This window comes from Columba livia, chromosome 6 (genome assembly GCF_036013475.1).
Source record: "Columba livia isolate bColLiv1 breed racing homer chromosome 6, bColLiv1.pat.W.v2, whole genome shotgun sequence".
NCBI lineage: Eukaryota > Metazoa > Chordata > Aves > Columbiformes > Columbidae > Columba > Columba livia.
This window is the reverse complement of record NC_088607.1, coordinates 15,785,977-15,806,039: the sequence shown is the minus strand read 5'-3', so window position 1 is coordinate 15,806,039 and position 20,063 is coordinate 15,785,977. Positions and strand designations below refer to the sequence as shown.

The following is a 20,063-nucleotide window of genomic DNA, read 5'->3' as shown; positions in this document are numbered from 1 at the left end:
AGGGATGCTTGGAAGGAGGCTTAGGGGATTTGAGGCTAGATAAAATAACGTGTAGGTAGAAAGAGGAAAATGGGATGGATCTTGATCTACAGTCCCAGTGCTTTCTGACAAAGGATGTATCCTGTGGAACCCATGCCCTGTTGGTTACTGGAACTGAAAATTTTATGCAGGAACTAATACACTATCCTGAGATGTCCTACCCATCAAGTTATCCCCTTGGCATTCCTGGGGGATATTTCACCACTTTAAGAGACCTGAGGATTTATAAGTAGCCTCTTTGGCCTGTTGATAAAGATGTGCCCTACCCAAGCTCTGTCACATCACTCCTGACACATCTGAGGGTGGCCAGAGAGCATGTCTTAGGCTTGCTAGCCCAGCTTTGGTGCAGCAGGCCAGATCAGTAATACAGTGTTGCATCAGCTCAGCAAAACATGTTTGCCCCATGCCTACAGCACAGCCTCTGTCTTGCTGCCACTAGGGGAACATGGGGGCATGCTGGAGGGAGAAGAGCTTTCCCTAGGCATTGACCAGCAAATAAAGAAGGGCTGGTGTAGCCTTGGGGGCACCAGCCCCTTGGTGTATCCTTTTGGGAGCCAAATGAAGAGCAGAAAGCGCGTGGTTTTCTAAGATACATGTTTAAAACCTGCAGGTTGCTTCTGTGGTGTGTCTTGTGTGCGCCCTCGGGGTTTCACTGATCACCAGGCTTGGGCAGGATTAGCACTTGCCCTCCTGAGGTTGGAGTACATCCATTTGTTTTATTTTTGTCTTCTACCAGCTGGGAGCATTAGCTGTGCATACCTAACAAGTGTCGCAAGAACCTGAGACATGGATGACATCCATGGATTTCCCCGCTTTCTGTTTAGGGCATATTGTGGTCATCTCTTGGTTTCTTATAGGAGCCCCTGCTCTGTTGCATAGGGAGCTGCTTCTCTCCTGCTTTTCCCAGGACCTGTGGGTGAGGGCTGGGAAAAGGATGGGCTTAGCATCAGATTTGAGCAGGGGGGCTGCCTGAAGGCCTCAGTTTCCCCCAGTGAGGTGTGGAACAGAGTCTAGTCTTTGCTAAACCGCATCATTTAGCCCCCATGCCGGCAGCATGCAGGCAGTGGAAGGAGCTCTGGTATCTCATCTGTGTTTTGTGGCTTCCCGCCGTCTCACACACCGTCTGTTTCCCTTCCCTGAGGACTTTGGTCTCGGGGCAGGTCCTCCGCACGCTCCAGTGCCCTCCTTTTCCCTGCCCCTGAGCCGCCCGCAGAGAGGTTTGGCAAAGCTGTGGAGCCGGTTTGGGTGGTGAGAGCCTGCCCAGCCCGGGCTCCCTGCACCGCACTGGTTACTTATTACTTGGGGCAGCAGGTGGAGGAGGCCAGGGCTGGCAGCGATTGGGCCCGTGTCTCTTCGCACCCTTGCTGGCCAGTTTCAGGAAGAGACGCCTGCATTTCACTTGGTACGGGAACACTGGAACGAGCAGAGAAGCAGCGTCAGCCCGAGCTTGGGCTCGGGGAGCAGGTGGCAAAGGGAGGCAGCACCTGCAGCGCACCCCAGAAGGACTATGTGCACTTATCCCGGGACAAAACATGGTGTGGAGGACCTGAGGCAGGAGCCACGGCCTCTTGGCTGGGACTACGAGGACTGTTGTGCTGTGCGGAGAGAGGACGTGGCCAAGCTGTGCAGTGAGGCTGGCTGCAATGACAGACCCAGGGCAAGCAAGCAGGATCCAAGCTGCCGAGGAGCAGACAGCGGCTGGAACGGTTACAGGAGAGGGGAGGGCATCTCTGTGGACCAGTGGAACATGAATGGAGACTGCGGAGGTTTTTGGAAGGGAGGTATCCAATATGTGGACTGCAGGAGAGCAGACAGTGCATGGGAAGGCAAAAGCCAGGACACAGAGGGTAGAAACTATAGGGTGTGTGAAAGGGAGGGCATTCAATATAGAGAGTGCAGTTCTGAGATAAGAAAAGGGCAGTACAGAGAAGACAGTGTACCTGGGCAGTATCGGGATGGAGGAAGGCGGTACAGAGAGGACAGAGTACCTGGGGAGTATAGGGAGGGGCAAAGGTGGTGTAAGAATGTCAGAGATCCTAGGGACTGCAGTAAGGGTGAAAGACAATATGAGGAAAGGGAAAGATGGTGTAGGCAGGAGAGAGGCTCTGGGGAGTATAGGGAGTGGGAAAAGCAGTATAGAGAGGATGGAAACAACGAAGTATATAGGGAAGGGGAAAAGAGTTATAGAGAGGATGGAGGCTCTGGGTCATACAGAGAGCAGGAAAGGCAGTATATAGGTGTCACAGACCAAAACGACTTGGAGCGGCACAGGCAGCCCAGAGGCCATGCTGTGGATCACAGCGGTCTGGACAGAGGTTGTGAAGCTCCTGCATTTGCGGTGTGGTCCTCAGGAGATGGTAGCATGAGCCTGGGGTCAGGCACCTGCTACACACAGTCCAAGATGCAGGACATGGACTACAGTGGCCCTGGGGGGCTGGAAGGAGCAGCCTCAGGGCCCGGGATGCCAGCCAGGAGCAGCAGCAGAGCAGAGCGCGCCAGGGTACGCACGGGCCATCCAGACTGGAGCCAGATCTGGGAGCAGGAGGCCGAGGAAGCAAACAGGGTGGGCTCCGTACTGCAGCGAAACAGCTTCTACAGGCGCACAGCTCCCAGCGCCCTGCGGCACTCGGAATTTGTGCAGACCAGGAAGGAGAAGCGAGGTACGCGGGGAAGTGCAGGGCAGTTTCCCCAAGTATGCCTTAGCCCCATTTCACAGAGGCCGAGGTGGGAGGGAAGCGCAGGCAGCACAGACCCACAGCTCACTGCTGTCCTTTCGATCATTCCTCTGTCTGTGCCCCAAGTGTTTTGGGTACATCCTGAAACCTGTGGCCCTGACTTGTCTGCTCTCTCAGGGCCCCAAGGAGGTTCCTCAGGGGAGACGGGATGAGGTGCTGGGACTATTGTCACTGCCTGTTTTATGACCCCTCATGAACAGATTCTTCATGTAGGAACCAATTCCTCACCCTGTGGAGGATGAGTGTGGCAGCTGTTCACAGGCAGTACAAAGAAGGGAATTGGGATGTTGTTGTAGCACTTGGGCCTACAGGGTGGGCAGGTACTTGTATTTGCATGATTACACATGTGGGGGACCTATGTATTGGGGGTCTGTTGCAGATGGGAATGGTACCTCCTGCATCTCCAGCCCCACGGTACTCCAGTTGCCCCTTGCCCTTGCTGCAACAGCTGGGTGCTGTGTCCTGGATGCCTGAGCCATCCCTGGGTCCCAGTCCCATCAACAGACCCTGGAGCTGGAGAGATCCCAAAGCTGGAGGGCTCAGGCTGCCTTGGCATGGGCACAGTTGTTGTGTTGACACCGTGTCTGGGAGAGGGCCAGCTGCATGCAGCTTTGTGGGGGCTTGGCTCCTTGCAACGATAGTTGTGTGTGTTGGGGAAGTGGCAGCAAGGTGTTGGGGTCTGGGCAGACAGGGTGAAGGAGCACTTCTTGGTGGACTGGCCTGTGTGTTGGGCAGACATGTGCCTGAAAGCCTGTTTTCTTCTTCACCCTTCCATTCTGCCAGTGTCTGTCCTGGGCATGTGTGTGAACTCTCATGGAGGGGGGTTGAAACTCAGAGGAAAGCAGCACTGCAGTGCAGTGGCCAAAGAGGCGGCAGAGCTGGAGGCTGTGGCTGCCTGTCGGCTTAAGCAGCATGAAATCTGTTCTCTGGAGGTATTTGATTAAGCAGGCTCCACCAGCTGCATTTCTGCGCTCTCGGCAGCCCTAGTAGGGTGGGACTTTGCTCAGCTGTGTCCCCAGGGCGAGGGAAGGGAGAGGCTGTGCAGTGCCAGGATGTCCAAAGGGCAGCGGGGAAGCCAGGAGGAGCCAGGAGCGGAGCAGGGAGGGAAAGGGCCCACAAGCCTTAGGAGACTGGAGCAGTGCTGGCCTGGACAGCTTTTGCAAGAGCTGAGGGGACAGACTGCTTCACTCCTCCGATGTTAAATGAGACGCTGTGCACACCCACGCTGGCGCTGGGAGGGAGGTGGGGCTTTTTTCCCTGCTGTGGCAGGTTCAGGGGCACAGGAGCGGCTGCGGGAAGTGTGGGTCGGGATGCCCTCACTGTCAGAGCCAGTGTTCCACAGCAGGAAAGGGAGGGAGAAGGGTCCAGGCATTTTCTAACACTGTCTGTCTGTCCTGTGGCCTGTTTCTGGCTGCAGTTGCCTGTTCAGTTCCTCCTGTTCTGCAGCAACAGCCCTCCTTAGCACATAAAGATTGCTGCCATGGCTGCTCAATGTAAGATCTTGCCAGCACCAGCACCTCTCTGCTGCCTTGTTGTAAGACCTCACCAGCACCTGGGAGCCTCCCCAAAAGCCCTCCCATCGCCCTTGGTGGCAGACACCCTCCTGTCCAGTTGACAGAAAACAGCCTGCTATGGTTTTTCCCTTTGTGTGTGTTCCAACTGCCTCTTCTGCCGCTGTCTGCTTCTCTCCCAGGTTCTTCCTCCTCTCCACAGAGTAACAGAATTTAGGATTTGAAAGCCTCATTAGAGATGGCATGACCTGATCTTTTCCATAGACAAGGTTACAGAATCACACTTCTTACAGATTTCGCTGTGGTGCAGCCCAGTGACAGCTACTTAGTTAGAGCGTCTCCTCTGGGATGTGACTCAGATGTGTCCACCTGCCACATGAACAGAAGGAGAAGCCTCCTGTCATAGCTGTGCTGCTTAGTCACCATCACTCTTACATGTTTTACATGCTAATGTGTTACATTTCAGCTCTGAACTCCAACCTTTTTCTACTTTTTCTACTAAAATAGAGCTTTTTAGTTGATGCTGTTTTCTTCTCAGGCAGGTACTGTAATTAAGCAATCTTTCAGTCTTCAGTTCTTTGTAGTGATTAGAGTCTTAAAATACTCCTTGCAAAGACTCATAGGAAGACCTTTCAGTGTTTGTTTTTCCTGATCCTCACTCATTTTTCAGTTCATACCACAAATAGTGGACTTCAGGGCTGTGTGAGGAATTCTGGGTGGGTGTCAGCACTTGCTTGCACAAGTGCTTGCACAAGTATTTTGCTGCTCCCCTGGGCCCTTGTCTGAGGAGCCCAATCTGCCACTGCAGCACTCGGGGAACTACTGCTGAGTTTTGGCTGACCCAAGGAGAAACATTACTCCCCAGAACACAGTCCTGCATGTGGCTGCATTTCTTGTCCCTATTAATACATTAATGCATTCGTCTGCATTATACTTGCTTGGTTTGAATAATTCCACTTTATTCAGAATACCTCATGTCAGTTTTGAATTGATGTTCAGTTCTCTACATGACAGCAGTGATTTTATATTTACTTTAAAAAGTATTATGTAGGATCAACTCTAAATACAGTCTGTAGAGAATCTGATTACGAATGCCCTCTTTTCTGGATATTCTCCACTGGCAATGGGTTTTTGAGGTGCCAGTTAGAAAGCTTTTATTTCTACTTTTTAGATGGAAAGAAACAGAATAATCATTGTATAATTCTTCCTTTTCAATGAACTTACCAAGAATTTTACTATCTCTGCCTACTTGTGGGATTGCATTGTTGAAAGTGTTTCTTTTTTCCTGGGTAGAAATAAAAGTCTGTTATAGAGCAGCATTTTATTTCCTCATTTAAAAAATGAAAATGGAATTCTTAATTTTACCATCCATGGATCTTTCTTGATGTCTTTCTTTTCTCATTTTTCCGTACTTCAGAGTTCCTGGTGGTCAATTATCTGATTTTCTATATTCATTCATTTATTTATACTTGCTGTGTTTATTGAAGCACAGAGCTGAGACAGGTTTTCATGAATATTGTTCTCTTTCTTGCTCACATAATTGTGTTTTTTGGATTATTTATTTAAAACATTATTTTAAAGAACTTCCAGTTTTCATTCTTTTTTCTGTTAGTGTTTTTGCTCACAACTTGCGGTGATGCTTTGCCCTGGCTTTGGAAGGTTAGCTCTTCGCAAACCATTGTATTACTTCACTTCTTTTCTCCATCATGGGTTGGGAGCATCCCCTGCTCACACTGAATGCAATGGGGCTGTGTTGGGGTGATGGTTCTAATCTTACTGGCAGAGAGATGTCCCCACGGAACAGGCTCTGCATGAGACAACTTCGAGACATCACGACGTTCCGGTGGCCCTGGAGAAGTGTTCCCAGTCTGTTCCCGTTCAACTCATTTTTATGGTTTGTCTGGATTTATCTCCTGCATCTTGGTCTCAGGACCCTGCAAAAAGGCTGAATTAACTTCTGTGGGCTGAAGTCCTCTTTTGCCGTGGCACCTCTCTGCTGCACCCCCTGGCTCCCCCTAAGGAGCAGTGAGCTGCTGAACATGTCTCGTCTATGGTTTTTGGAGCAGTGGGTACATTCTGTTACAGGCTTATTACCAATGTCCAGAGTGAGAGTTTTTACCCCGGCCAGATCCTGCTCCTGGCAGCAAGTTTAGCCTTTCGCTCAGATTAATTATTCCCTGCAGTAGTTCCTACCCCGCTCTCCTCCTCCTAGGAAATGGCTCCTCCCCTCCTGGCGTTCGCATACTTCAAATATTTGTAGCTGGTTTGTTTTGTCCTGAGTCACTGCTTGACTCTGCTGAGCTGTGAGCCTGGGTCTGGGCTCGCCTTCGAGTGGGTGCAGCTCCCGTCAGAGATTCCTGCTGACCGAGCTGGTGCGAGGGATTGTTCTCAGCGCTGATGGGCGGCACGTCGCTCTTCAGGTTGCATTAGCAGCCTGGGCACCCTGCGAGGCTGCGCTGTGCTGCGAGGGATGCTGGCAGGTGAGCCCCAACGAGAAGGAGCTGGGGGGCAATGCAGCCCTTTGAGTGAGCCCCACCAACCCTTGCTTGGTGGGCACACATCCCATTGGATCTCTTCTTTGTGGGTCAGCTCTGCTTCCAGAGCAGGGCAGGGAGAAAATGTTTAATTGTGTGCATGCTCCCACTAGGAGGCTGGGTAGCAAGAAGTAGAGTTTTTATTAATTGAAAGGACAATGGTGAAAGTGGTATTTCTGAGGTGATCAGGATGAGCCGTGTGATTGCAGTATTAAATCATGGCCGCCAGGGGAAGGGCAGATGCAGGAACAGGCTCCATCCTGACACTTTGCTGCCAGGGGCTAAGTTCAGATTCGGGGTTGAATCTCCCATGTGTCAGCAGGCCAACTAGCAAAACTCAAAAGCAGGCGTGCCCAGGAGGCTGTCACAGACCATCAAACCGATCCAGAGAGCCAAGGACTTGTCACAAATTCGCCAAAGGGAAGAGAGGGAACAACATTGTTAGAGGTTTTAATTTAGAGAGGCAGATTGCAAAGCTCACGCAACCTATGCAAGAACAAAATTTGAGTCTCTTGAATATTGTGACTGAGAATATTGTTTTTTGGAAATGTATTTCTGAATGCCCATGGTGTCATGGGTGAACACAGATTTGTCACTGGATTGGAATTTGGTGGCTTCATTAGAAATACCAGTTGTATTCCTGCAGGCTAATGGAGTCTGTCCCGGGTTCCAGCTGTGGTGTGTTCCAGCTGTGGTGTGCAGCTCAGTGCCTCCACAGTTGATGGGCACAATGACTCAGATTGGAAGGTAACATTTAAATAGAAAACCTGGCAAGTAAAATGGAGATCTGTTTAAAAAGCATTTACTGAATGACCCAAACCTGCAGGTGTGAAATGGATAGGCTTAGTTATATGTTTCATAAGCCTTATTTAGAGAAAGCTGCTATTAGACATACAAGAATCTGTGACAAAAAAGGAAAAAAGAAACTGACGGAAATTGACATTGTACGAAATACAAAAAGTGAGAGTTTTTAAATGTGTTAGAGACAAATCCTAAGTATTATACATAATGGCCAGATATAAGAGCCAAACATTAGAAAACAAATTCTTTATTTGAATTTTTTTACCTGTGAGTGTTTGCAAAGAGGCAGGACAACACTGAGTCCATTGCTGAAGGAGGATGCTGGACTAGTGGTAAACAGCAAGTGTCCTAAGAGACTTGACTGCAGCGTAGCCTTGTTTTTAAATTAATCTTGAAATGTTCAGAGAGAACAAAAAGGCCAAAGGAAAATTAATTTGTATGGATTTTCAAAATAATGCAAATACTGATATAGTAAAAGTGGATAGAACTGGTGGCCAGCTTCATGCCAGGTCGAGCAAGCTGGGCTGATGACTTCTGTGAGCTTAAAACCCGTGCGGGGAAGGTTTTAATTTCCTTTCCACAGGTGGGGATTTGAGGCTTGCTGAGGAGGGGTGGCATGGAGCTGGCAATCTCACAGGTGTCAGTCAAAGCCTTGCTGCAGGGTGCTCTCTGAAAGGGCCTGTACTAGATTTACTTGCCTGGGGTTTGCTCAGTGGAGCACGGGGAGCTGCTGTGTTCACTGGCGGCACTGGGCATCCCCAGCTCTGTTTGGGTGAGCTGGAGCCAGACACATGGTGTGGCTGCAAATTAGCTGTGGCTAAAGGTGGGAGCACAGCAGGGGTGTTCAGTGGTACAGTAAACTGCGGAGACGTTCTGTACAAAGTTACTGTGGTGGCATTTTGCCTGGATATCAACACAAAATCCTGTTTTTTTGACCAAGGCACATGTAATCTTTCCCATTTGTCTTCCCAAATGCTGCTGCATGGGTCATTTCTGGCTGTTGTTCTGGCTGGTCTTCATTTTCACGGTTGTTCCCAGGCCAGCCCATGCCTCAGTATCAGCTCACCCGCCCACCTCCTCTGAGTTTCACAAACCTGTTTGTATTGAAAATTCTTCTAATTGCCTTCCCACTTGAGATGGCTCTCCTGCAAAACAAGCACCATTCATTAAAAAAAAATATGTCCTTCTTTAAAATAACTCATTTATTATTACTTTCTTAACTCTTTGAGCTGCAGAGACCTGCTCACTGTATTATCTTGGTGGGCTTTTGTGCCTCCTGTACATCTTTCTGTCTTGTGTCCTGTTCAGGCTCCAAGCACTGTGTCTCAGGCAGGATGTCCCTGTTGGGTGTTTGCAGAGGACCTTGCACGGTAGGGCCTGGTCTGCTACTGAGGCTTTGCAGATGCTGTGGAAATGCAAATGGCAAGTGTTATACACAGCAGCTGCTCCCAGGCCCTCCTTCTGGATTCCAGCTGCATTTGCATTGGTAAAATTCATCATCGGGGACTTACTTGGTGGGGAATCAAAACAGCCACCAACTTTGCTGAAACCAGCCTCTTCCCTTATGCAGGCCGGCTCTGATAGGCGTAGTTTTAAAGATAACTGTCAGCAGGAATCAGTGAAGCCTGCTCTTCTCAATAATTGCTTACTAAATGTAGTGCTGTTGTGCCACTAAATCCTCCTCTGCAGAGCTGGCCCTTTTGTCTCTCCTCAGGCTCGATTTCAAGGAAGGGCAGCAGAGACACCTGCTTAGAAAGACAGCTATCTTCCCTCTCGCATCAAGGGCATCTTCTGAGCAGGGTTTCAGCTTGGTTTCCCATTTGCTGCAATTGAGGGGTATCTGGGTCTGATTTTGAAGTTGCTCCTTCTGCAAGAGCCACAGCAGTTCGTCCTCAGCCCAGGTAGCTGCGAGAAGTTGCTGTTTGATGCCGATGCTGCTTGTTTCTGTTTGTCACTGCTGCTCTGCATCAGGAAGGGCTGGAAGCGCTGGCAAGGTTTCAGCAAGCTATGGGCTGAGTCAGTGTCTCATCTCAGCCGTGTTTCTTTTATCCCCTGCGCTGTTTCAGTGCAAAAAGCCCACCCTGGCAGAGCTGCAGGTGGGATTCTTAGGCTGAGGCAACAGTTCCTCACCCCACACTGCCATGGCGGGGCAGGGCAGGGCTGGGGGCTGCCTGCAGGCCGGCAGGGCATGCCCAGCACCTGGCTTGGGTTGGGACTGTGTGTGGTGGGTGCTGGGGTGCCGGGATAAGTCCCAAGCCCTGCTGGTGTCCCGGGGAGTCCCCCAGGTTCGGCTGTAACCAGAGAGTTGGGGCAGTGGAGATATGGAAGTGCCTGTCGTGCAAAAATATTTTTACAAGTGTCTGAGGTGGGGCATGCCCACAGCTTAAACAAAATCCCAGCTGGGGACCCGTGGGAGATGGCTGGAGGGGACGGGCATTTGTCACATCAGCAGCTGGCCTTAAATCAGGTACCTGAGGCTGCCTGGGGTGCTGTAAGGGGCTTGGGGTTCCGTGGGCATCTGCAAAGCAGCCATAAAATGGGGAGACCTAAGTGTTTCTGGGCCAGAGCCTGCCTCAGAGAGGTGTCCCAGGGAGGTGCTGGAGAAGAGATCCTCTGAATTTTGGGGAACTGAGGTGGTATTGTTGCAGTTTCTGGCCAGACGGCACATGCGTTTAAAAGCAGGCAGGTGGGGTAGAAAGTGCCTGGGGCCCCGGAATCTGCGGGGGGATAAAATGTCTCAGTGAAAACTGGAGGGGGCTGGGCCGGCCTCGGAGTCGCAGGTGGGACAGAAAACCAGGAGGGAAACGGGCTGCCCGGGGCCTGGGACAGGGGAGAGGAGAGTGGGCTGCTGCCTGCACCCCCGGACCCTGCACCCCCGGACCCTGCGGGCAGGGCAGCCACCCTGCCTGTGCCGAGCGCCCCAGCATCCAGCCGGGGTAGGGCCGCCGGCTGCTGCGGGGGCCCGTGGCCCGGGCACAAAGCAGGTCCTCGGGCTGTGTCGGGGGGTCTCCCCGCCCCGGGGCCGCCCGCCATGGCAGGGTGGTGGCTCATGGGTGCGCCGAGCCCCTCTGGGTCTCCGTCTTGCCGGACCCTCGGTACCCAGGCCTGGCTCCCCCGCCCTGAGCGGCTTTGCTCGGTGTGGTCCAGCTCCAGGCTTTGCCGCCGGCAGCGCCATTGTGGGTGCCCGGGGCCTTTTCGGCCATTCAGATGGAAATGCCCCGGGGCTGGAGAATGGAGACCCAGTTCCAGGTCTGAGGGGAGGGGGCGGCCGCCATTGTCGGGCCGGGAAGAGGGCGAGGAGCGGAGCGGGGCTCCTGTCCCTGCTCCCACAGCCCCCCTGCAGTTTCTGGGGCGGCAGAGCTGGAGAGCGGGGGTGGTAGAGGGGTCTGGAACTGGCCGGCGTTGCGGGACGAGTCTGGAGCAGGTTTGTGGTGTTGGTGCCTGCTGCCCCTATGCCGGGGTGTTGCAGCGTTACTGGTGTTGTGAGGGCTGGCTGTGGAGCAGACTGAGGCTCCCTGCTGCCCCGGGACTGGGAGTGCTGGAGGTGGCCTCTCTGGAAAGGTTCTTGCATGGGCAGTCCTGCTCTGTAACCATCATGTTTGGCAGTCTTACAGGTTGCTTGTGGCACGGTTTAGGTGCTGCTTGTCTCCTGTCTTTGCATGCTTGCTGGAGGATGCCGATCTTGCTTGTCTGTCTTGCAGAGATGACTCTCCTGTCCTCCCAGACACCATCCCTGGAGACATCCACAGCTGCCACTGAGAGCCCAGAGCAAAGGATGCTGGAGAAGAGGTCCAAAGTTATTGAGGAACTGCTCCAGACAGAGCGAGACTACATTCGAGACCTGGAGATGTGTGTGGAGAGGATCATGGTGCCCCTGCAGCAGGCACAAGTAGGAGCGGGGGAGCAAGCTGCGATTCAGCTCTGGTGGGGTGGGGTGGGGTGAGGATACTTTGTTGATGGAGGCAGCTAAACAGAAGCACGGGAACTCACAGAGGAAATTCAGCTGTGCTGAGGGAAGCAGGATGGTTCTTACTGCTCCCTGCACTCATAGGAATAGCCAGTCTGTTTGGAGATCCCGCTCAGCTCTCACTGTTGCGAGCAAGAGACCTGGCAGCAAGTACCACATAATATCTTCCTGGGGCAGAATATGTTACTTTTCATTTAGTTTGTAGATTAAATCCATTGTCAGGTGAAAGAAAATATGGGGTCTTGGCATGGGGACAGATTTGATGGGAGGAGCAGGAAAATATCAGGTGAACAGAGACAGGAAAAGAGGAGGACACCGGTAGGACACGTAAGGAGTGAGAGTTTAAGTGCATGGAGAGGATGAGGGAGTGAGCAGGGAAGTCACTGTGGTGGGAGCAGGTTGTGCTGGGTGGCTGCAGGGGAGCTGAGGGCTGATGGGTTGTAGCAGAGCAAGAGGGGGCTGTTGGGTCTGGCTGGGACATGTTCCCTCATCCAGGACATCTCTCTTCCTATTCACCAGATGCAGAATATAGACTTTGAGGGTCTTTTTGGGAACATCCACATGGTAATTAGCTTCTCCAAGCAGCTGCTGTCCACCTTGGAGGCTTCAGATGCCATCGGTATGAATTCTGCAGTTACCTTTTCTCAGCAGGCTGGGACAGGATTTGCTGGTGGCAGGGTGGAACAGTTTAAATGGTGGGAGAGGATCACTGGGGCTGGACTTCCTCATCAGTCCAGCAGCAAAGCCTAGGAATCTGTGTTGCCCCATGGGCCACTATGCTGAGGAACATGGTGGCCCTCCGTGGCCCGTTGTCTCGAAGGGATCCCCATTCCTCACTCCTGCACTGCCAACTTTTGCTGCTCAGGCCCTGGGCACCCTGTGTGACTCCAGTGACTGGTGTCCCCACTGCTTATCCCTGGGAGAGCTTATCGACTGAGCTCCCTGTACTCGTTGGTGATGAGGGAGAGTCTTGGTTGCTCTAGTAACACTGTCTTCTCAAGCTGTGTGTGGGGAAGGGTGACACTGGATGTCTCACCATGAGACATGCCAGAGTTGTTGGAGGTGGCTGGGGACCGGGAGATGCTGAAGCCTTGCTTTGCTGCTGTGTGCAGGGCCAGTGTTCCTGTCACAGCGTGCAGAGCTGGAGAGTGTCTACAAGGTGTATTGCCAGAACCACGATGAGGCCATCGCACTGCTGGAAACCTACGAGAAGGATGAGAAGTTGCAAAAACAGCTACTGGACCTGCTGGATAGCCTCAGGTTGGAGCCTCTGGCTGTGGAGAGAGGGTCAGGACCAGGTTCTGGGTTCACATGGACACCTGTCCCTATGCACAGGTGCTGGGAATCCTGTAGGCCCCCTTAAATTCTGGGCAGGAGCCACCAAGGTACAGAGAAGGTGGCATGTCCCGGATTGAGGGCTTCTGTTCCCCAAACCCTGCCTTGCTATGGCCAGTGAGGAAAGCAGCCGCTTTGCCTGGCCCAGCGACTGCCAGGGCTCCAGCTCGTGGAGGTTAATGCCCCAGGAGCTGGCAGTGCCAGCTGCTGCTCCAGGGGGACAGGTCTGCCCCCTGTACTGGCAGCGTCACTGCGGGATGGGGCGATGGTGCTGGCTGCGGGACTGCACGCCTGCCGCCCCATTAACCCGTTGCTTTTCTTTGCTTTTTGGCACTCTGTGGGCCGGCAGGAGCCTGTACAGTGAGTGGTAAGTGCATCCTTCCTGTTAGTCCCTGCTTGTCTGTCTGTCCTGGCCTGGCTGCTCCCTTGTAACTAACCTCCTGCCACCAGCTGGGTGCTTGTTGGGGGACCTTAATAATGCCACATGGAGGCACATCTGGGAGGAGTGGGGTGTCTGTGGTGTGGTCGCAGCAGAGGCAGTGGGTGGGCTGCACAGGCAGGTGAGAAGGTGAGGGGAGGTTTGGGCAGGAAACAGGTTTGGGGAGCAGTCAGCCCCAAGGGGCCAGGAAAGCCCTGTGCAGGCTGTGGTCCTGAGCACAGTCAGTCTGTCCTGTGCTGGGGGTCAGATCGGGGCAGTCAGGTGGTGAGACAGAGTCTGAAGCAAGTGGTGCTCTGGTGAATGTGAGGCTGTGCTTGTGTGGGACTTCGGGGTGGGTCTGGTGATGGAAAAGATCCTGACTGGGAAAGGTCATCTGGTGTGCGTGAGGTCTGGAAACCTGGGGTTGATCTGAGATCACCAGGGATTCAGGAGTGCAGTGAGTTTGGAGATGAGGGTGGCGTGACCTAGGAAATATGTTAGATTTAGAGGTGTTGGTGTTCTGAGTCTGGTTGGGGTTGATTTAAGGGGACAGAATTTGTGTGGCTGAGCTGAACCGAACGTGGTGCATCTCCTTTGTCTCACCTTCCCAGGGGCTGCACAAACTACATTAACCTGGGCTCCTTCCTCATCAAGCCAGTGCAACGGGTGATGCGGTACCCACTGCTGCTGATGGAGCTGCTGAGCGCCACCCCCGAGGCTCATCCTGACAGGGCACCGCTCACAGCTGCTGTCCTCGCAGTCAAAGAAATCAACGTCAACATCAACGAATACAAGCGGCGGAAGGACCTGGGTGAGTAGGTGGACAGAGCTGGGGAGCAAGGGATAGGAGTGGGTGTGTTGAGGTTGGTGCCTGTTGGCTCCTGAACATCCACTGGCAACACAGTCATGGGGGTAATCTGCCTCCAGTAGACTGTGCCCTCACAGCAGGGCAGTAGAAGAGCTGCCTTTAAAAATCTGAGGTTGAGATGCAGTACACAGAATGAAACAGTATACATCTGACTAGCCGTTTCTTGTGATATAGAGATATGAAATGTATGCAGTTGCTGATCACTTGGCTATTAAGCAAAAACAAAAATAATGATAAGATGAAAGAATATATATATATATAAGGTTTAAAAATGCAGTTTTAAACAACATAAGTAGGGAATTAATCTGCTAGGGCAATCTCTGTCTTACTGAGATTTGGAGACTTAGTTTGAAAGTGTCTCTGTAGACAGGACAGAATCGCAGAGGTGCTGACTGCAAGAGCCCTCTGGGTTCTGCTGTCCAACCTCCTGCGTGTAGCAGGATTGTCCCCACCATTCGCTCTGATCAGCCATTGTTCCCTCCAGCTGATTCTCACTGACTCCCAAGGATGCAGATTTCGCAGCCTCTCTGCTGTCCTGTGCCGGGAGCTCTGGTTCTCCCACATCCCTCTTGAGCTGGGGTCACCAAAACTGGGCACAGTATCCAAGTGCAGCAGGAGAAAATTATTCACTTTGACCTGCCAGCTACCCTCCCTCTTTTCACTTTGAAGCCCCTGAGTCGTGCGAGTCTTACACTTTACTCCTCCCACATGGCCCTGCTGAAGCTGAGATGACATAGGCTGCCTGTAATGATTGCTTGCACTTGCTAAAGAAGCAATATAAATACCTTCTGTATGCCCAGTGATTATTATACTCTTATCTCTGTCAGCTTATGCTAGGCAATTGTTGATGAGGCACATTAAGAAATGGGCATTGTGCTGACAAGGTTCTGATTTCTATGTCAATCTCATTAGTGTTAAAGTACCGGAAAGGGGATGAGGATAGTCTCATGGAGAAGATCTCAAAGCTCAACATCCACTCTATCATCAAGAAATCCAACCGTGTGAGCAGCCACCTTAAGCATCTCACAGGCTTTGCGCCCCAGGTAACGTGCATCGGCTGCCAGGTGCACTTACATCTTGCAGTGCTTGAGGAAGCGGTGGTGTCTGCTGTCCCCCCACACACCTTTCCCAGTGAGCAGCTCTGATCCAGGTCAGCAAGGCAGAGCGAGGCTTAAGGTCTAAACCACCTGACCCTGCTGTCTGGCTTGTGAGCAGGAGACCTCACATCTCACACTCTGGGGGGTTCTGGAGTCCTGTGTTGCCTCCCTTGAGACATTCTCTCTCACAGCTGAAGGATGAAGCCTTTGAGGAGACAGAGAAAAATTTTCGGATGCAGGAGCGGCTGATCAAGTCCTTCATCCGGGACCTTTCCCTCTACCTGCAGCATGTCCGGGTGAGCCAGACTGTGTGTGCTGCCCAAATCATGGAGCTTGCCATGCACTGCCCCTCCTGCCTGCATGTGTGTACCTCCAGTGCCTCTGGCCAGTGCTCCTGCCCTCAGCCCTACTGGAAGGTGGTCTCTGAGGGTCTGCACTGCCCTGGGAGGCCTCTTTTGGACAGCAAGCATGGCTGTGCTGACTGTGTGTCCCTGGTGCAGGAGTCAGCTTGCATGAAGGTGCTGGCAGCAGTGAGCATGTGGGACCTGTGCACGGAGAAGGGCAATGGAGACTTGGACCAGTTTCAGAAAGTGAATCGGCTCATCAGCGACCAGCTCTTCTCCAACTTTGTGAGTGGGGCTGTGCTCTCAGTGCTGGGGAGACCCCTCTGGGGCCCTCCCTGCAGGGTAACGCAGCCTGAGAGAGGTGTGAGCACTCCTATTCAGCTCTTCCCTCCTGAGAGCTTTGATGCCTGTGGGTTTATGATGTGTATTGAGTGTGCCTGTTAGATACACATTTTTTCAACCCTACCTGGAATGCTACAGCTCTTTGTGAGTGGTTCAGGTAGTTCCCGTAGCACTACCCACCCTGACACCTCTATGTAAGAGTATAGAGTAATTCCTGTTGGCAGGGACCTCTGGAACTCTGGTGGGTGCCATCAGGAAGACGGACCCTATGCTGTCCCGGGGAGGCTGTGTGCTGGAGGGTGAGCTGTTGGTGTTCACTGCACAGTGGGAAAGAGCACTTTGTTTCACCTGCTCTCTGCATCTCTGCCCACCAGAAAGAGAGGACGGAGCGGCTGGTGAGCTCACCCCTGAACCAGCTGCTGAGCATGTTTACGGGGCCCCACAAGCTGGTGCAGAAACGCTTTGACAAGCTCCTCGACTTCCACAACTGCACGGAACGAGCGGAGAAGCTGAAGGACAAGCGAACACTAGAGGAGCTACAGTCAGCCCGCAACAACTATGAAGCCCTCAATGCCCAGCTGCTGGATGAGCTGCCCAAGTTCCTGCGCTTCGCCAAGGAGCTGTTTGCCAGCTGCGTGCGGGGCTACGCCGAGGCGCACTGTGACTTTGTGCGTCTGGCCCTGGAGGAGCTGAGGCCCCTGTTGTCGGTGAGTTCCTGGAGCACAGCCAGTGCTCTGGGCTCCCTGCAACACTGATCTCTGTAGAGGGCTTATCCCTGAGCCTCTCTGCGACCTGTCCCGTCGCAGGGGAAGCTGCTGCTGCCCTTTCAAGCCCTGAATGCCTTGGGGAGGGTGCCTGTGGGATGCTTTCAGGGCAGGGATTGTGGGATCATGATGCAGTTGTGCACAGAGATGGTGAAGGCTCTGTCTGCTCCTGGAGCAGTGGCAGGAGAGCATTTGCCTGGGAGAATCTTGGGTCATGAGTCTGGGGACCACTCAGAGCTGGGTCCCTACAGGACTGCAAATCTGAGCCTGATACAAATCACAGGCATGACTCAGAGTCCTGCTTGGCCTGGGACTTGGCATGGTCTCTGCTGTAGCCCTTGGCTGCTTTTCCCAGCAGCTGTCACTTAACCATAACCCCTAACCCTGCTCTGGTTCCAGTTGCTGAAGGTGTCCGGCAGGGAGGGGAACCTCATTGCCATCTTCCAGGATGAGCACAGCCGAGTCCTCCAGCAGCTCCAGGCCTTCACCTTCTTCACAGAGTCCCAGGCAGCTCCCAAGAAGACTTTCGAAAGGAAGAGTGTGGAGCGGCAATCTGCCCGGCGGCAGCCCCTTGTCGGCTTGGTGAGTTGCCTCTGCCCCGCATCAAGGCTTGCAGAGCCCGGGACAGCCGATCACACCTGCCTTGTTCCTCTGCAGCCCAGCTACCTCCTGCAGTCAGATGACATCCGAGCTGCCCTCCTGGCCCGCTATCCCCCAGACAGTCTCTTCCAGGCAGACCGCAACTTCAATGCTGCCCAGGACCTGGATGTCTCACTGCTGGAAGGAGACATTGTGGGTGTCATCAAGAAGAAGGACCCCATGGGCAGCCAGAATCGCTGGCTCATAGACAATGGGGGTAGGTGGCTGCTCCCTGCCATTGGTGCCTGCTGAGACTTCACTCCTCTGGTCTCAAGTCTGACCTCCCTTCTTCTTCCTCTCTGCAGTGACCAAGGGCTTTGTGTACAGCTCCTTCCTGAAGCCCTACAACCCACGCCGCAGCCAGTCAGATGTCTCTGTGGCCAGCCACTCTTCCAACGAGTCAGAGCACAGCAGCTCCTCTCCCCACAGCAACACCACGCTGAGCTTCAGCCCCAGTGGGGTGGCTGTCACGTTCACTCAGAAACCCGTGCAGGACTCGGCTGCCCCAGCAGACCCATACCAGTCCCCTTTGGAGATGGACTCCCCCTCCCTATCCCAGCTTGGCTCTGGTGACAGGACGCTGGAGGCTGGTACAGTGACATCTCAGCGCCGCTACAGCCGCCCCGAGCTGGGCTGCAGCCCTGGCTCTCGCAGCGGGCACCCCACCAAAGCACATCTCAGGCCTGTGCTCTCAGTGGAGGACAGAGACTCTGGGCTGGAGAGCGGCGAGTCAGAGGGCAACCAGGTGAGTCCTCAGCCACACTGAGGGGGCTGGGGATGCTGAGGGCTGAATCATCCTTCTCCCTGGTATTGACCAAGGAGAGGAAGAGGCTGCTTTGTCCCAAAGGGCTGAGGTGGAGAATGAGGTCTTTCCTTTCAGTGGCAGAGGTGCAGAGGTAGATAACTTAGCTGCCAGTGGGAGCGGGCAGGTGGGGGTAGTTCTAGCAGAGGCCAGGATGAGACTGGGGCTGTCACTTTGGGGAGAGGAGCAAAAGCCCACACATCCTATGCAATGCGACAGCAAGGCTGTGTGGCACAACCATCCAGCTGATGCTCTCCCTCTGTTTGGCAGGTCTATTATGCTCTCTACACCTTCAAAGGCCGAAACAGCAATGAGCTGAGCGTGTCGGCTAACCAGAGGCTCAGGATCCTGCAGTTTGAGGACATCACGGGCAATCGGGAGTGGTGGCTGGCCGAGGCACATGGGAAGCAGGGCTACGTGCCCTCCAGTTACATCCGTAAGACAGAGTACACGTGAGGCAGTGCGCAGGAGCCTGCACCCCATGCCTTGTTCTGCCAGGACTACCAGGGGCCTCAGGGAAGTTGGCCAGCCCTGCAGCCCCCGCTGCTTGCCCTGGGGCTGTGTCCCTCACAGCTGTGCAGTGTTCCTGCGCCACACCAGCTGGCTGTTACCTCCCCTTCTGGGGAGGAAAAGGGTGGGCTGGCAGAGCAGGCAGCTTGTGTGAGGGGACAGGGGTGAGTTCACCTGTGCACTTCAAGCCTCCCGTGTCCAACCAGGAGCAGGGCAGCAAAGCCTGGGGCCATGGCCCAGGCAGGTAAGGCTTGACCAAGGCTGAGGAGCTGCTGTGAGTTTAAATTGTGGAAAGTTAATACTGATTTTCTGGAGTCTGTCTTTGGCCAAGCAGTACTAAAAGCAATCTGAGCCCTGTGAATGTGCTCCCTGTGCCTTCTCAGCAGCAGGAGCCTGGTCTCACCTGTCTGTGCGGGACCTCAGGGTGGTACATGTACGCGCTGCATCAGGAAGTAGCTCTGAAGTTTGCTGGGAGTGGTTGAGCTCCAGGGCTGGGAGGGGTCTGGCCTCTAAAAGCTCCTGCCATGGGTGCCTCATCCCTGTGCCTGGTCTCCCAGGGGCTCAGGCCTTTCCAAGCTCTGCTGCCAGCAGCAGCCATCAGGGTCTTATCTTCCAGGTGAGCTGGAGCTCTGGAACGCTGTTTCCCACATCAGTGCAGTTATCTCTGTTGCCCAAGACCCATATTTGAGCTGATATGACCACCTGCTGCTCTGGGCTGGGGCAGGGCAGAAGACAAAGCACAAGCTGTCCAGCAGCCTGATTTTTTGGGGGGGGCTCTGACCAGGATTGCTTCACCTGCACTTTCCTGCAGGGCACTGGAAATGGTGCTGATGTTCTGGGAGGACAAGGTCCTCCCTGGGAGGGATGTGGTGCCCTTTGAGGGGGTGGTGTGTCTTACTGGCTGCTACTGTGTCCTGAAGGAGGGGAGCTCCCTTCTCTTGGGGAGATGTTTGTATCCCCTGTACTGCTGCTCTGTAAATAAAGATTTGCCTTTGTGTACAGAAGGTGCCTGTGTAAGTGTTGGGAGAGTTGGGAGAAGCGTCTGGCTGCTGCTGGGCTGGGAGAAAGGCTTCACTCAGGCCATGCAGAGCTAGGAAGAACATTTACCTTCAGTGGGTCCAGCATGCTTCTGCCTTGGTGTTTGTGCCAGCTGCAGCTTGGGCAGTAGGAAACCCTCACAGGGGAGTTCTTCATTAAGATGAAGCGATTGCACTAGATCTCACTCCAGTGTGTGGTACATGACTCAGCTGGGGCTGCGGGTGCCTTGTGACCTCCTGCCACCAGCCAGGGTGAAGGGGGTTGCTCCGCTGCAAGCAAATTGGCAGCAGCAGCGTGCAGATGGGCATGGCAGCAGCGG

The 20,063-nt window shown here is 53.5% G+C and overlaps 1 protein-coding gene across 5 annotated transcripts in view; it reads left to right on the top strand.

Annotated features, from left to right (window-relative positions):
* The window catches only part of DNMBP (dynamin binding protein), a 34,847-nt gene extending 15,140 nt beyond the window's left edge, over window positions 1-19,707 (top strand). For 2 of the 5 annotated variants that reach the window (XM_065067213.1, XM_065067214.1), the window contains exons 5-16: window positions 11,322-11,509; window positions 12,107-12,206; window positions 12,700-12,874; window positions 13,952-14,151; window positions 15,121-15,251; window positions 15,497-15,601; window positions 15,806-15,934; window positions 16,366-16,698; window positions 17,155-17,337; window positions 17,413-17,611; window positions 17,700-18,139; window positions 18,467-19,707. In XM_065067213.1, the coding sequence (XP_064923285.1) occupies window positions 11,322-11,509; window positions 12,107-12,206; window positions 12,700-12,874; window positions 13,952-14,151; window positions 15,121-15,251; window positions 15,497-15,601; window positions 15,806-15,934; window positions 16,366-16,698; window positions 17,155-17,337; window positions 17,413-17,611; window positions 17,700-18,139; window positions 18,467-18,652 (2,369 nt within the window). In that variant the 3' untranslated portion in view covers window positions 18,653-19,707. Of the gene's footprint in view, window positions 1-521; window positions 2,700-11,321; window positions 11,510-12,106; window positions 12,207-12,699; window positions 12,875-13,271; window positions 13,290-13,951; window positions 14,152-15,120; window positions 15,252-15,496; window positions 15,602-15,805; window positions 15,935-16,365; window positions 16,699-17,154; window positions 17,338-17,412; window positions 17,612-17,699; window positions 18,140-18,466 lie in introns of those variants that run through there. The other 3 variants (XM_021293796.2, XM_065067215.1, XM_065067216.1) reach the window with 3 other exon arrangements.
* Window positions 19,708-20,063: the final 356 nt, after the last annotated feature.